At 36.4% G+C, this 16207-nt stretch overlaps 1 protein-coding gene across 1 annotated transcript; it reads right to left on the bottom strand.

Annotated features, from left to right (window-relative positions):
• Positions 1-413: 413 nt before the first annotated feature.
• Positions 414-4753, bottom strand: LOC128867239 (uncharacterized). The gene is made up of 4 exons (XM_054108341.1): positions 4131-4753; positions 3572-4067; positions 2551-3504; positions 414-424 (listed from the first exon to the last, which is right to left on the bottom strand). Exons 2-4 carry the CDS (start codon positions 3855-3857, stop codon positions 414-416), a joined length of 1251 nt encoding a protein of 416 aa, XP_053964316.1. The 5' UTR covers positions 3858-4067; positions 4131-4753.
• Between the last annotated feature and the right edge of the window lie 11454 nt (positions 4754-16207).

The raw sequence follows: 16207 nt of genomic DNA, 5'->3' as shown, positions 1-16207 counted from the left end.
CAGAAAAATGCGAAAAAAATTAAAATTTTTTTCTTCATTGTTGGGTGTCGTAACATGCGTGAAATCTGAAAACTTGTTTTTGCTAATATGACGCCTACTGCGTGATCAGCAGCGATCAATATTTTTGTTGTAATTAAAATAAACTAAATACAAGGCGGCGCAAAAGGTTTCACCTTTTCGAAAGATTTCTAAATTTTTTGAAAATGACGTCGTACGTCAATCATATTTGACACTTGTGAATTAGACAACTGCAATATACAAACATACAAGCAATGGATCGCGGAAATGTCAAAATAAAGATTTCCAGCTCTCGAAATATTTTTTTTTATTTAGGAAAAACGTTTTCCAAAAACAGAATTGGATGTTTACTTTTGCGCAATTTTGTCCTTCCCGTTGCAGCGCCAAAAATGCGCTCAAAGAAAACCTGTTTTTAGAAGGGATAACAATAGAAATAAATATAAAAAAGTGCGTGCAGCGTAGTACACATAACTGAAGTGAAACTTTCAAGGCAGACAAAGAAAGAGGGAGAGACCCAAGAGAGAATGAGAGAGAGAGAGAGAGAGAGAAAAAATATATATCTAAATAAATTCACAACATTTGCAAAGAATAGAAATAGAAAAAATTTACAAGAAACGGAGAAGGGTCGCCCGGTGTAGGTAAACGCCGGACACAAATCGTGGCAACAACGCGCACTACTCCGAGCGTTTATCAGCCGTACACACGCAGCGATTCCAGGACCGCAGCAACGGCACAAATTACCGCAAGGCAATACCAATAAATCCGAAGCCGGAATGGATAGCACTTTATAGTACGTACAAGCACCATCAAGGAAACGGAAATAAGCGTCAAAAAGTAGGCACCAAAAAATGCTCCAAACAGTAGGCACCAAGGAAAGATAACGCTAGAAAGTAGCCACCAAAAATATATTTCCTACAAGTTTGCACCAACAAACAAGCGCCAAAAAGTAAAAACTCAGGAAAAATAGCCTAAAGTGTATCTAAGATATATATAAGGTATAGCTCTCTCCTTTTCCTCTACGTTATATCTTTTTTCTCTCTCGCGGAACGAAAATGCCCAAAAGGTTGCATGGCCTTGAAATTTTACTTCCATTCTCGCTCGGCCTAAGAAGTTTCACTTCACTATAAAGGATTCAATAGGATTCCAATAAGAGGTGTCGATTTGATAAAATATCAATGGTTTCATTGATTATGTGGCACGTAGCGCCGTCTTGTTGAAAATAAACGTTGTCCAGATTAATACCATCCTATTCCGGCCATAAAAAATCTTTAATCATTTCTCGATAGCGCAATCCATTTACCGTAACTGTGACGCAGCCTCAGTCCAGCCTCATTTTCGAAAAAGTAAGCCACCGAGGTGGAAATGGGCCTCATCACTCAAGATGATATTTCAATGGAATTCCGGATAATTTTCATGCATTTCAACGACCCGGCTGGAGTTTTTGTGTTCACTGCACTTTATAAATCTTAAGACCCAAATCTTTATGCAAAATACGGTGTAATGACGTTTGTGGAATGCCTACTTCCAAAGAACGACGAAGAATGGACAAACCTGGATTTTCTTCAACACTTTCGGCTACAACAGCAATACATATTTTCGGCTGTTTTTGAGCGACGTGCACGGGTTTTATTTTTCTTATCACTAACTAGTCCCAACAGCTCGAATTTTTTCTCCAATCTCTGTATTGCGGTCCGACAAGGAGCTTCACGAACCGTCTCTGGGAAATTTTCACCATTTTTATAGTGAACTAGCGTACCCTCGCCCGCTTCGCTAGGCGAAAAATTCAATGATTTGCTGAAAGAGAATAAAATTAATACGAAACAAAGCAAATTCTTTGATACAATTTCATTCGAACTTTCGAAAAAGTGTTACCTTTTTGGTAGACAACGTTTTTGGTTTTTCCATCTTTCGCGTAAATGAATAATGACGATGGTTTGGCTACTCGTGAGCAAGCTACATACAATTGTCCATGAGAAAAAATTGGGTATTCTAAATTAATGCCGCACATTTGTAGAGACTGTCCTTGCGCCTTATTAATTGTCATAGCGAAGGCAAGGCGAATAGGGAACTGCAATCGTTTGAAATCGAATGGTAAATCCGTCGGAATCAGTGGAATTCTGGGTATCAAAACGTCTTCTCCTTGGTACTTCCCTTTCAAAATTGTTGCTTCGATAACGTTACCCATTAGCTTCTTCACAGCGAGTCTGGTACCGTTGCAAAGTCGTGGCACATTAATGTTGCGCAGCATAATAATCGGTGCTCCAATTTTTAATCGTAAATTATGAGGTGGTAGACCTGGCAAATCGAGTGAGTTTAAGAATTCAGTTGGATAATTTACGACATCATCTGTTGGATGTCTTTCGTGGATTGGGAATGAAAAAATTCGCCATATCGCTTCGTTACTGCTTATATAACGCCCCATTTGATATTTTTTAATCTCGTCGTTGTCATTTTGGACTGCACCGAATACAGCCATATCGCTTCCTTTATTTACATATTTGCAAATATATTTAATTGATTTAACGGAATTACAGTATTCCACGTTAATATGCGCTTTGAATGTTTTGGACAACAATGGACAATATGAAACAATCCAACGATTGTCAACTTCAACATTTTGATTTCTCACCTTAATTATCGTTGATTTACCATTGACATCAGTTGATCGACGAAGATATGCCGGATATCCATCGTCACCTGTGACCGTATCCGAAATTAATGCTCGTGGGTATCGCTTCGAACATTTTCCATCAATCATGCACGGAGAGTTCAGATTCAATGCACCGCAAGGTCCATGTATCATATTTTTTGTGACGACTTCGAACAAATCTGGATCAATCATTTGATCCGGTATTTCAGTTGATATCACACTATCAATTTGATCCGGTGTAATTTTATCAACCAACCAAATCAAAATGTGTGCGTGCGGTAATCCCCGTTTTTGCCATTCAACGGAATACATATAACAACGCACCTCTCCAAACACTCTATGTTTGACAATAAAGTCCATAAGTGATTTTAGTTTTTGTTTGAAAATACGTGCAGTTAGGTCGTGTCGATCAATTGGGGATTGGCCAGGAAAGAAATGGTCTTTGATTTCAGTCCATTGCGGATTGCATGTAAAAGTAATGAACAGATCCGGCCGTCCATAAGCGCGAACATACGCCATGGCATCCTGTGCATATTCATGCATGTGTCGCGGGCTACCACTATATGTTGCTGGTAATATGATCATTCTACCGACGTCATTCACATTTCCATCGTTATTCACTGCATCCCGTAAGTGAATGTATTCCTCGGACCGTAACTTAGTCTGGTTGAATTTGATATAGTTTAAGCGCTCGGTCTCAATTTTTGCATACATATCCACGACAAATTGGTGGAACAATCTTCTGCATTTCAGAATGTGAGATTCTTCATTTTCACGAATCATTAATCGATATGAATAATAATTCATAGCGCTAACTTTTTTATTCGTTTCTGCGCCTGAATTAAAAACAAATCACCTTTGTGAGATTATTATTATCATATGTGAATTTTTTTTTTCAGTTACCTGTAGCTGGGTTTATCATTTTTATATTGAAATGATAGCCATCTTCGCCTTCCCAAAATAATATTGGATATTGTAAAGCATCGTAGCAGCGATGCGTTTCAGACACACGTGTTAGCTCGTTTGTTCTACGATGAAGCACAATATCACGCTTTTGAAAATCTTGGCCAACAATTACAATTGCAACATCGTCGATAGTGGGAGCATTGAATCGTCTAGAGTGCTCGCCTACAGGTACTTTGTCTGGACGAATCACAATTTTATGGTTGTCTGATGGCATTCGATCCATCGCTGTTTTGAACAATCGAACCAATAAATTATGTGCATGGAAAAATTCTGTCAGTTCTCCAACTATTGCTCGTCGAGCATTAGTGGCAAGTGTACAGCGTCGATCAATTTCATCTTCGGTATTACCAATAAAATAAATTTATAAAAACTCATAATTTGCATCCGCGAATGGTAATAAAGATCCGACTTGATGGTAAATTTGTCCTTGAATCTGTGTGAAAGAATTTGCAAAATTGTAAATTTCACAAACTTCCGTATTATAAAGGCAAATTACCTTGAATGTTGGCATGAAATTATCTGTGATTATTTTCGAAGCACCAAATGATGTCATTTGAAAACAGGAATTATACGTTTGAATTTTGTCCAAAAAATGCCTTGATAATGGTGTTGTTCCCGATACAAATGAACGTAATGGTTCAGGGAGAAGTTTTAATTCCGGTAGTTTAACTTTTCCACCGGAACAACAAAGACCATCGGTTTCATTTTGAAATTTCAGTGCCTTACAATGTTTGCAAACATTAGTCATGGTTCCAATTACAACAGAATTGTGCAAACTATAGTCATACAAATGATTATATGCAAACGCTGCTCTGTTGAGATTTTGTACAATTGACCTCTGTCTCCTAATACGCTGATTCATGTTCGTATTTTGTTGACCTTGCACTGCACGATTTCTTCTCATTCTTTCACGATCATTATTATTACGTGTTTCCCGTTTTTCATTCGAATGAGCAGAACGTGATCTCTCCATACGTTGTCTACTTTGCTCATTATGCTGACTTCGTTGCTCTGCAGTCTCTTCATTTCTCCTTGCAGCATGATTACGTGTATTGCGCGATTTACGGCCAAGATCAGATCGTTTCGGCATTTTTAAAAATCGTCGAAAACCACACTTTCAAAATGTTCACCTGTTCGCAATAAGGAACACTAAAAAGCATCAATAAATACTATAATAACGAAAATATTGAATAGTCCATTAATGTAATCTCACAAAGCAACAGCGAAGATAATTCACAGCAAATATGTATGCATTGTTAACGATGCACACACTAATAAGTTTTTGTTCAACGTGAATTCAATTCAACCTAAATGAAATGTCTTCTTTGTTAATAGTTGAAAATGAAATGTTTTGAAAAACTATTTATAATATTTTTTTTTCTAATATATTTTTGTACACATAAAATGAATGTCGATTCGAAACTTACTATAATCTAAGAATCGAGCAAGTTTTGTTTTGTACAATATTTTGATTTTTTCTTTTTTTTATATGAAGAAAATATTTAAAAGAATTTTTTTTTTGCTAAAAACCTTCCCCTAGTGGATCCCTATAATATGAAAAAAGAGCGAATAAAATTGGCCTCGTATCGGCCCAAAAAAATGCGTACAAACGAACATCATTTCATTTATATATATATATAGATTTTAATAATTTCAACGCGTTGTTTAAGCATGTATCGTTCAATTTTTATTAATGGCGTAGTTTCTACTTGTCAAATATCAAAAAACGACAGCTTCAAAAGTGACATCTACTGAAATAGTGGGCTATTCAAAATAACACCTGTTATTGGAAAACCCTTTACAGTGTTTATTAGTCTTAAACTTTCTAAAAAAAATTTATTTTAATTTTTCTTTACAAAAATTGGTATATAAAAAATCACGTGACCCAAAGTACAATGAAAAAAAGTTGTTCCATGTTCTGTATCATTTCTCCTTGAAATGTCGATGGACCCGTTTAAAGTAAAAAAAAATATTGTAAAATAAAGTTGTAGGTATAGTCTGTTAAATTTTGCAATTTACGGCATTTAAAAAAAATGCGTTTTACGTCCTGGTAGTTGATAGCTAATCACCTACCAAAAATCAAATCTACAGAGAAAAACCTTCGAATATTTAAAAAAAAAACGCATCAAAAAATATTGAAAGCTGTATGAGTTATCATGCAGAACGTGCTGGAAAAAGTTGTTTCGAGAAAATCGAGTTTAAAGTTGAGGTACAGGAGCGCGCGAACCGCTCTCTACCTAGTTAATGGGCGGTAGAAGCTATAACATTAGGAATTTCCGCATAAAAATTTCACAGTATATTCTTAAGATACTATACTTTCGAAATATTGAAAAAAAAATCGATTTTTTGAAAATTTTGGACGTATGTAACCCCTTAATGGAGATCTGTACGATGGAGAATTTTGCACGTGGACGTTTTGTATGGATTCATCAGATTGGCATTGAGAGAACTGAGTGGAAGATGTCAAAATATCAATTTTTTGTAAGTAAGAACGAAAAGTTAATAGAAAAAGAAGTTGTTTGTAATCAAAAATCGAATACTAAAATTCACCAAGAACCTTCTAGCAGCATTGCAATATGCGTAAGCTTTTGCATTTGGTCAACCGTGAACCCAGTTCATTTATATTTACAATAGCCGATAAACATCACGATGTACATGAGCAATGGTTGCGTTAATTTTTTCTTATATCACCAACACAATCTCAGTTTTTTCGGAAGTAATCCGGTTACATAAGCGAATCAGCTGATTCCTTGAAATCGCTGAGAGTCGGTAAACGGTCTCATGTTAACCACAGCTTTGCTTTCTGCACATCGTGGGTGTCGTCCATGATCAATTAATGCATAATTGAATCATTGGCCGTGCAATTTATTCGTATGTTGCATTTGTAATTTCTTCTTCTTACATTATTGATCGCATTTTCACATACCTCGCACGCAACAACACCAATGTGACATCACGCCTCTTTGTTGGGTGATATATTGCACTCTGTTATTCCAATGATTGTAGAAAAATTCATTCGCTCTTCTTAAAAAGGTGAACATAACGTTTGTTTTTGCATTCGAATCGATAAGAATAAGTAAAATTCATTACATTTCGCTTCCTAATAAGCGCATACACACGTAATAGGTCTATGAATAAGTTCGTGCGGTTTTTTTTCGAAATTTGAAACTTTATTGACGTAAAATGGTTACAAATTTAATATTCAAAATATTGTCCATCGCTTACTACTACTTTTTCCCATCTTTCTGGCAATTCACGGATTCCCTTTGTGAAAAATTCGGTCGGTTTTGCCGCAATCCACGAATCGATCCATTTTTTGACTTCATCGTAATTACGGAAGTGCTGGTCAGCCAGGCCATGTTGCATCGATCGGAAGAGATAGTAATCGGATGGCGCAAGGTCTGGACTATACGGCGGGTGGGGTAGGACATCCCATTTGAGCGTTTCTAAGTATGTTTTGACCACTTGTGCAACATGTGGCCGAGCATTGTCATGTTGCAAAATAACTTTGTCGTGTCTATCGGCGTATTGCGGCCGTTTTTCTCGCAGTGCTCGGCTCAAACGCATCAATTGTCGTCGGTAGACATCCCCCGCAATCGTTTCATTCGGTTTCAGTAGCTCATAATACACAACACCCAGCTGGTCCCACCAGATACACAGCATAACCTTCAGGCCATGAATATTCTGCGCCGACGTCGATGTTGAAGCATGGCCAGGGTATCCATACGTTGCCCGACGTTTTGGATTGTCGTAATGGACCCACTTTTCATCGCCAGTCACAATTCGATGCAAAAAACCCTTTCTTTTGTGCCGTTGAAGCAGTTGTTCGCATGCCATAAAACGGCGTTCAACGTCTCTTGGCTTCAATTCATACGGCACCCAATGGCCTACCTTTCGGATCATTCCCATGGCTTTTAAACGTTTGGAAATGGTTGATTGATCAACTCCCAAAGTTTTTGCAACCTCTTCTTGCGTTTGAGCCGGATCTTGATCGAGCAATTCCTCCAATTCGGTATCCATGAACTTTGGCGGCGCACCCTCGCGTTCTTCGTCTTCCAAGCCAAAATCACCACTTTTAAAGCGTGCAAACCACTTCTGGCACGTTCGCTCAGATAGAGCATGCTCACCATAAACTTCCACCAAGATACGATGACTTTCGGCTGCTTTTTTCTTCATATTAAAATAATGAAGAAGAATTCCCCGCAAAAACACATTATTTGGCACGAAATTCGACATTTTCAAGTGTGGTAAAAATATTGTTGTTTACGCTTCAAATAAAAAACTTATACTGACGTTTGTGCCTTACGACAGTAGCTCTCCAATGAATGTTTGGAAATGTGGATCGATGGAATAATAATCAAGTTACGCCATCTGTTGTAAAACCGCACGAACTTATTCATAGTCCTATTATATGTGTATGTGTGTGCTACTACTTACAAGTATATACTTATACATCCAAATGTAAGTACTCGCATGTGCGTCGAATGATAAATTGACAATAGCGCGCTATTACGATATAAGTATGTATGTACATACAGAGACGGATTAAGGTAATATTCCGTCCCAAACGCAATTTCGAAATTACCGACCACTTCCAAATTAGCTGTTTATTTTTTTTAATTTTTTATTTGAAACAATAATGTGTAAATAATCAAGTTTTATTATTGCCAATTTTTTCCGATGCTTTTAAATTAAAGCTGAAATGAGGTTCAGAATTTTACCGCCCTATGTAGTAGCTTATGCTACTTATATGTATTTATTGTAGATTTGCCCCTGTATAATACTTATGTATTAGCTATAATGACAGTATTTAGAATGCAATTCACACATTACACTTAATATTCATTGGCATGTGTAAGGTTTTTTTCTTAATTATTTGGTAGTGGAATCCTGCAGTAATGGAAATACTACATTTTTAGTGAAGTGGCTTAGAGCGGCAGACCTTTAGTAATGGAAATACTTCATTTTTATTTCTACCGACCATTTTATATTTTAATCACTTTTTAATCGACGACGGTAAACGTACAGCGATGACGTACTTAAATGGCTATTCATGCAATGTCTGCCGATGATGTCATATGCAGCATTCGGCAGATTTAACTCGTCTCTGTAACATATGTGAGCATATAATAAGCTCATAAGTGTATTTATGTTTGAGCAATTATGTACTGATCACTACTAACTGTTTCATCTTCACACTTACTTTTCGCAACATCCTCCAATAAGTGAATACCCGTATTCCTCACTTTAATTTTAATATAATTTTCTTTCTCTTACCATTAAAAAAGACTAAAAGTAAAAAGTTACAATAATTTAAAATAAAAAAAATCACTTTTATTCTGTAAACAGCACAGCAGTCCAAAAAAAAATAGTTGCAGTTATATAGATAGACTCGCCACCAAATTGAATGATGGGTACACAACCAATGACATAAGCATTCCCCTACTTACCGCTGAGTACATAGCCAATGGCATTCCCTTACACAGGCATAGGCATTCCCTTACACTTAGGTAGGGTGGCTGTCGCAATTACACACTTAGACCTTTCGCAGATATCCCTTACACTTACAAAAATGTAAGCTACTTAACTTTGAGGGAATCGTGAGAGCAGCGAATGAAAGATGGCGTAATGAAACCATCTGCAGAATCGCCCGACATGTGTGAAGGACTCTTAATGCCAAACGCACAAAATCTCTGCTAAGCCAAAATAAGCACAGTCTTGGCACACTGATTTCAGTTATAGAGAGACACTTTCAGTTATAACGGAGCACTGCAGGTAGTCACACCCAGCCATCGGTGTGTTAACACATGGCTTCTGCAGAAGCTGTTTAGATGAGAAAGAGCAAGAGACGATCTCGCACCTTTTGTATTATTGTCTTGCTCTATCCAGACGTAGGTTTACTATTTTAGAAAGACATTTTTTAATGAATTGGAAGATCTGAGTTCTGCAGAAATCAGGAATATTCTAAACTTTTTGAAAAGCACACATTGGTTTAGGGAGAGATAGGGCCAAACTCCCCACGCGACATCACCATGGGATATGAGCCTCAATATGTCCCGCAGGTCAACCACTTCAACCCAACCTAATAAGAGAGATCATTGCTGGCTTATAAATGCATATATCTTGAAGGAAGTCATACATTGTGGAGTACATACGTGTACTCATAAATCGCTAGTTTTCTTCCTATACCTTACGTTTATGTAGATTTTACCTCTTCTTTTCATAAATATTTGTTAGTATTTGTTACTTACTGCAATCGTGTTGATTTATTTTTGTCTATACGAGCAAATATTATACATCGTTGTCCGCCTCTATATTTTGTCGCGATGATTTGCCCTTTACTCTTCTTTTCAACCGACCGACCACATCTACGAGTATACGAGTATGATCGTTTGCCAAAAATTGAGTGATTGTGAATCTATGTTGTTACTTAGCAAATGCTGCAATGCAGTGTATGATACATACATATTTGAGGCAGTTTTGTTCCTCGCTCAAGTCCAAAAATGCTTCTAATTCTCTATTTGTATTTGTTGTGTACTAATTTTGAACCGTTTCTAAGTCGGCACTCATAGTCATAATTATTATTTCCCTCATAACAAAGGAAATAGCCAGCTTCATGCTGGTCGATGTTGCTGATGAAAAAATTTGTGTTACAACATTTTCACTCTGAGTGTCTTTTGCGCCAGTTTGAAGGCAGTCAGAGATTTCTTTTTTTTTTTAAGAAATTGGCAGCGCAAGTTGTGCTTACATACTCCTACATATGTACATATGTATGATACATATATACGTGTATACGTAACCCATGTGTTTGCGCTTATTTCCTTTAAAATACATGAAACCACAAATTCTGTGAAAGCAATTCGATCTGATGAATTGCTTTTTTAAAAAAATCCCCTTGTTTTCTCTTTTTACATTCAATTCATATCTATTGAAAATAACGGAAAATTGTGGAAAGTGTACAAGACTAAGGAAACTTTTGTGTGAATTACTACTTATAACGGGTGATTTTTTAGCTATTAAAATTTTTTTTAACAGTTGGTTTAAACAGCTGACGCACGTTTCGTGTTTTGTTTCACTGTCAAACATCTTCAGTTTGGTCTATAATTTAACCATGAATCGTCTTACAAACGAACAACGCTTGCAAATCAATGAATTTTATTATAAAAATGCGTGTTCTGTTAAGCAAATTTAAGATCCACTTTTTTATCGATAAATTGTGTTCAGCGACGAAGCTCATTTTTGGATCAATGGGTACGTAAATAAGCAGAATTGTCGATTTTGGACTGAAGATCAGCCAGAGGAATTGCAAGAGCTTCCAATGTATCCAGAAAAGGTCACAGTTAGGTGCGGTTTATTGGCTAGAGGTATCATTGGGCTGTACTTCTTCAAAGATGCTGCGAATCGTAACGTACATAACTGTGAATGGTGAGCGCTACCCAAAATGCAAGAGCTTGACTTGCATGACATGTGGTTTCAGCAAGACGGTGTCACATGCCACACAGCACGCGTAACAATGGACTTGTTGAGAGGCGAGTTCGGTGAACATTTTATTTCACGCTCGGGACCTGTCAATTGGCCACCCAGATCGTGGGATTTAATGCCTTTAGATTATTTTTTGTGGGGCTATGTTAAAGCTCATGTCTATTCAGACAAGCCTGCTTAAATTAACGCATTGGAAGACAACATTAAAGCATTTATATGTGAGAAACCGGCCGAAACATTGGAAAGAGTATGCCAAAATTGGACTAAGCGGATGGACCATTTGAAGCGCAGTCGCGGTCAACATTTGCATGAAATAATCTTCAAACATTAAATTATATGGACTGTACTATCGATTTAAATAAAAATTCCATGCCTTTTTCTGAATTTTACTTATACATGGATAGCTGGTTTCCATTTTCAATTAGACAGCACTTAGAATTTTTTGCGAAATGAGGGTTTCGTTTAGAAAAAATATAGGTAATATCATCCAGAGCATCTTCTTAAACTCAACAGGACAATTTTTGATTTATTATAATCTAATTCTAAGTGATATTGCATCAATCGAATCAGTTGGTGGCGGGAAGTGATGCAGTGCTAAAAACTGCGTGCAAGATAAAACACAACTGGATGCGTTAAAAGTAAATATTCGTGTTGGACCTTCTAATGCTCGAGGGGTACTAATCTGCCCGATGAATAGTTGGCTCGTGAAAACTGAGTTATACTCGCATTATCTTTGCCAAACGCATAATTTGTTTATGGTAAACTTCGTAAATTGGAAAAAAATGGTAAATTGGAGCTCAAGAGCTCGTGAATAAATTCTTCAGAGAAGTCCGCAAAATTAATCATATTATTTTATTTTTGAATAACTTTTTTTACTAAAAAAAATATTATTTAGAGTGATGGAAATCTTTATTTTGACTTTTACGCGCTCCATTGATTGTCTGTTTGTATTCTGTAATTAATTATAAATAATGGATGATTAATTTTTCGCACTTCTCTTGCCACCAAAGACACGACATTGCATTTGTTGGTTGACAAGGATTTATAGAAGATTACAACGGCCGCCGAAGCCAAATGGGTTGGTGTGTGACAACCATTTGGGATTCGTTCAAGTTTCCGTGAAACAACAAAAATTAAGAAAAAGTTTTTTCTAATAGCGGTCACCCATCGGCAGGCAATGGCAAACCTCCGAGTATATTTCTGCCATGAAAAAGCTCCCCATTAAAAATATCTGCCGTTCGAAGGCGACTTAAAACTGTGCGTTCTGTAGGTGAGATATATACAATATAATATATAGGTATCAGATTTTAAATTAAAATAAAACAATGAAAATTCAAATTGATTGGGCAATATTTATTATTTTTGTGTAGAACTATTCATGGCATTTATTTTTTAAAGATAGTCCCTTCCAAATGTTGGCCGCAACTGCGCCGTAGTTCGGCCACCCGTAAACTCCAATTTCGAATGACTCGATGGAGGACTTCGGTCGGTGTCTCGTAAAAAAATTTAGCAATGTTGGCTTCCAATGCTTCAATCGGAGCTGGTTTATCCACAAAGCATTTAGACTTTACATACCCCCATGGCCATCCTCCGGTTCGAGACGAGAAATAAATTGCGGACCAAAACTTCGCCGCAGTAAATCCATTGTTTCACGGGCTGTATGGCAAGCACCACCTTCTTGTTGGAACCAAATGCTGTGGAGATCACGAGTTTAAATTTCCGACATCAAAAGGTCATGGCGCGTTTATTATGGCGACCGCTTTTTACTGTTACTTTGGCGCCTTTGAAGAAATCTGGGCCGCTGATTCCTCCAGCCCATAGGTCGCACCAAACAGTTGTTTTTAATAGATGTAATGGGTGCCCTTTAATGGCTTCGGATTCATCTCTGTGATCTGCGACCTATTGGTAAGAAAGTTAAGTTCTCAAGCTCTTAAAAAATCACCCGATAAAAAAGTGTTATCTGTGTTCCAACAGAACAATAGTTCATATTTTTTTGTGAACTTTTGTTAAGATGAAATTTTAAGCTACGGCCTTAAATGATCAACAGATAACATATTTCAGTAGAATAAAAAAAAAAATACAGGGAATCACACTAAGCAAAATTTAGTTACATTGTTTAATGATGTACATATATTTGTATTGTATTAAAGTCCATCCAATCCGTCTTTTCACCCACAGCTTGAGGTACTCTTGACGACAGTGACCACTAACACGCCAAAACTGGTTTGATTATGTTCAGCCACACACCTCTTTTAATTGACTCATGTTGTGCTATTATAATAAATATTTATTTATAGCTATTATAATATTTACAGCGATATATCAACGCTCGCGCTGGCCAAAAATAGATCGTTCGTTAAGAAGTATTTGAGGAGGCCATCGTCTACTTTGACGCAACTGAACACAGAGCTTAACATAGCTTTACACGAGTATAAGTAGCGGTCGCCGCTCTGCAAGCATTGGCGAGCCTCCGAGTGTATTTCTGCTCCACGCTGTAGAACCCTCCATTTATGGAACAACATCAAGACGCACGCCATGGTGAAAAGATTTTTAGATGTGTACTACCTAGCAGACCATTACTCGGAACCAAATATGCCGACGTCATTCGTTTTGTGTTTCACTAAGCTAAAGCTAAATTTTGCGAAACACAAACGAAATAAAAATCACAAAATTTAGCTTAGTGAAACACAAAGCGAATGACATAGAATCCAAAGTTCCCGTCAAAATTTTTTTTTCACCATACCTAACGAGCAAACCTGGTATCTATCATCCTTGGACGCACGCTATAAATAGGAGGAGAAGCTCGGCCAAGCACCCAAAAAGGGTTTAAGTGCCACAATAAGTTTTGTGGCGATGTAAAACCAGAAAATTAAGGTTCAAGCATAAACCATCAAGCCAGCTTCTTTTCTGTTGCTGAAAACGGATGTTGACTATTTTTATTTTTACTTACCAACAAAAATATTATGTCTGATTGCATGTTAAGCTCAAGTCACTCAGTACTCATCATTTCTCTTTTAAAAAATACTTCCGTTTTCTTTATTTGCAATGCTCCCCTCTACGAATATAGTCGATATGATCGTAGCGGGGCAATTGCATTTCCCCAGGTCAAACTATACTCAGCATCATACCAGTTCTCTTTTTTTGATTTGCTCTACAAACTTATAAGGAATTTTGTTTTTTAATTCCTCGCAGAGATCTGACGCTCTGTTCTAACAATGTCTTTGGGTGCATTTCTTGTGCCAAGCGGAAGTGGTGTGTGAACTTTCCAAATGTAACGCTAAAGATCCGTTTGTTACTCACAATGGCAATCTTTCTATAATCGTGAATCAATTGAGTTCGTGCGCCTTGATATGTTATCTGTAGAAGGCGGCACAACTTATTTAAATGTCTACCAATAACTAGCACAAGCATACATATGTATGTATGTATTTAACCATAAAATTATACAATTTCCGGCCTTTGGTACTTTTTTAGAGTGATTTATACCCAAATTTTCTCAAAACAAACAAAAAAAACTTAGTTGAAGTTTATTTTTTATCTTTCTACATTTCAACTTCTGGCGACAGTTTTAGGTTTTTTCCCATTATATTGATTTTATTTCGAACACATATTTACTTAGTTTTTTCATATTTGCAAAATTGTGATATTCGAATTCTGTGAATTTTGATTACGTTCCTTTTGGTTTTTGCTAAACTTTACTTAATCATACCGAGTGATTTACCAGACATTTTTGCACTGTTGACCTACATTCATGAAAAATGTCCCCCCACTTTAGCGCTAACAGCCATTTACTAGTTAGTAAAAAAGTACCAAATAATCGCAAGGTCAGCCAAGCGCTGTAAGACTTTTTTAAACGGTTTCACATCTTTCGTAAATAATCGTACTATTACATCAGAACTTTTAGCGCGGTGTTGAGCAGTAGAGGGAGAAATTATTTATGATTAACACTTTTACCTTAAACTTCAAATGATTTCACTAGTGACTATTTAAACATAAAATACGCCCTTCTGCATAATATTATCGCATCTTAGCATAAAAAAACAACAAAGTTAGTTGGCAACAGGTCGTTGATTAGTTTTCAGCACAGTGGGAGATCTTCACTTCAAATAGAAAGCAAATGAAAGTTTTGTATGATAGTAAAGTAAATTAAAAAAAAAGAAGGCCGGCGAAAAATTTGGTATTTTTTAGCCTAAACTCACACATAACGTTTTTCACGAGCTTTATTGCTGTTTTTTCAGTGAGTTGAAAAATGCATAGAAGACGAATCATCCTTCACTAAGACAATGCGAGCTCCAACGTATCGGCTAACACAAAAGAGTTTTTGTGCGCTTAAGGGGTTAGGGGTAGTCAGAATTTTCAAAAAATTGAATTTGTTTGCATTTTCTTAAAGTATAATATCTTAAAAATATTATTTGAAAATTTGAAGTGAATCTGATAAATACTTTTCGAGTTATTCAACCATAAACAAAGGGCGCTCGGGCGCTCCGGTAATCGATAGCAAAACTTTAAACCATGTTTTTTGAACTGGTGATCACTGTAACTTAAAAACCGTTTGGTAGATTTCAATAAAATTTATATTGCTTTTGAAAACCATAAAAAAATTGTGCCTGATTGAAAGATTTTTTTTTTAATTTTCGTTTTTTTTTTAACAATTAATTGTCGGTTTTTTTCTCGAAAATCTGAAAAATATTTCCTGAGGTTGCCATATTGTTAATTGTGAAAAAAAGCTTCGATCAGGTACAAGATTATTTATTAATACAACTAATTTTTCTTGTCCGATTGATTTTAGATGAATCTTCAAGTACTTGTGATGATCAGCGCAAGGGACTTCTGGAGAAACGGGATCCACACAAACAGTGATAACTTTTACATTTGTTATTATTTTTTTTGCTAAAGTCAAATCGAAATATGATGCATTAATGCTTTGTTTTTATTTTTGCAAAATTGAAAGCAAGAACTGGCAAAAAATAATTATTGAAAATCATAATTTTTTCGGGTTTCTGATTCATAACCCCTTAAAAGATCGAATGAATGGCTCAGCCGCCTACAACTCTGATTTGGCACCTAATGATTTCTTTTCGTTCCCGAACA

This window comes from Anastrepha ludens, chromosome 6 (assembly GCF_028408465.1).
Source record: "Anastrepha ludens isolate Willacy chromosome 6, idAnaLude1.1, whole genome shotgun sequence".
NCBI lineage: Eukaryota > Metazoa > Arthropoda > Insecta > Diptera > Tephritidae > Anastrepha > Anastrepha ludens.
This window is presented reverse-complemented; position numbering and strand designations above follow the sequence as displayed.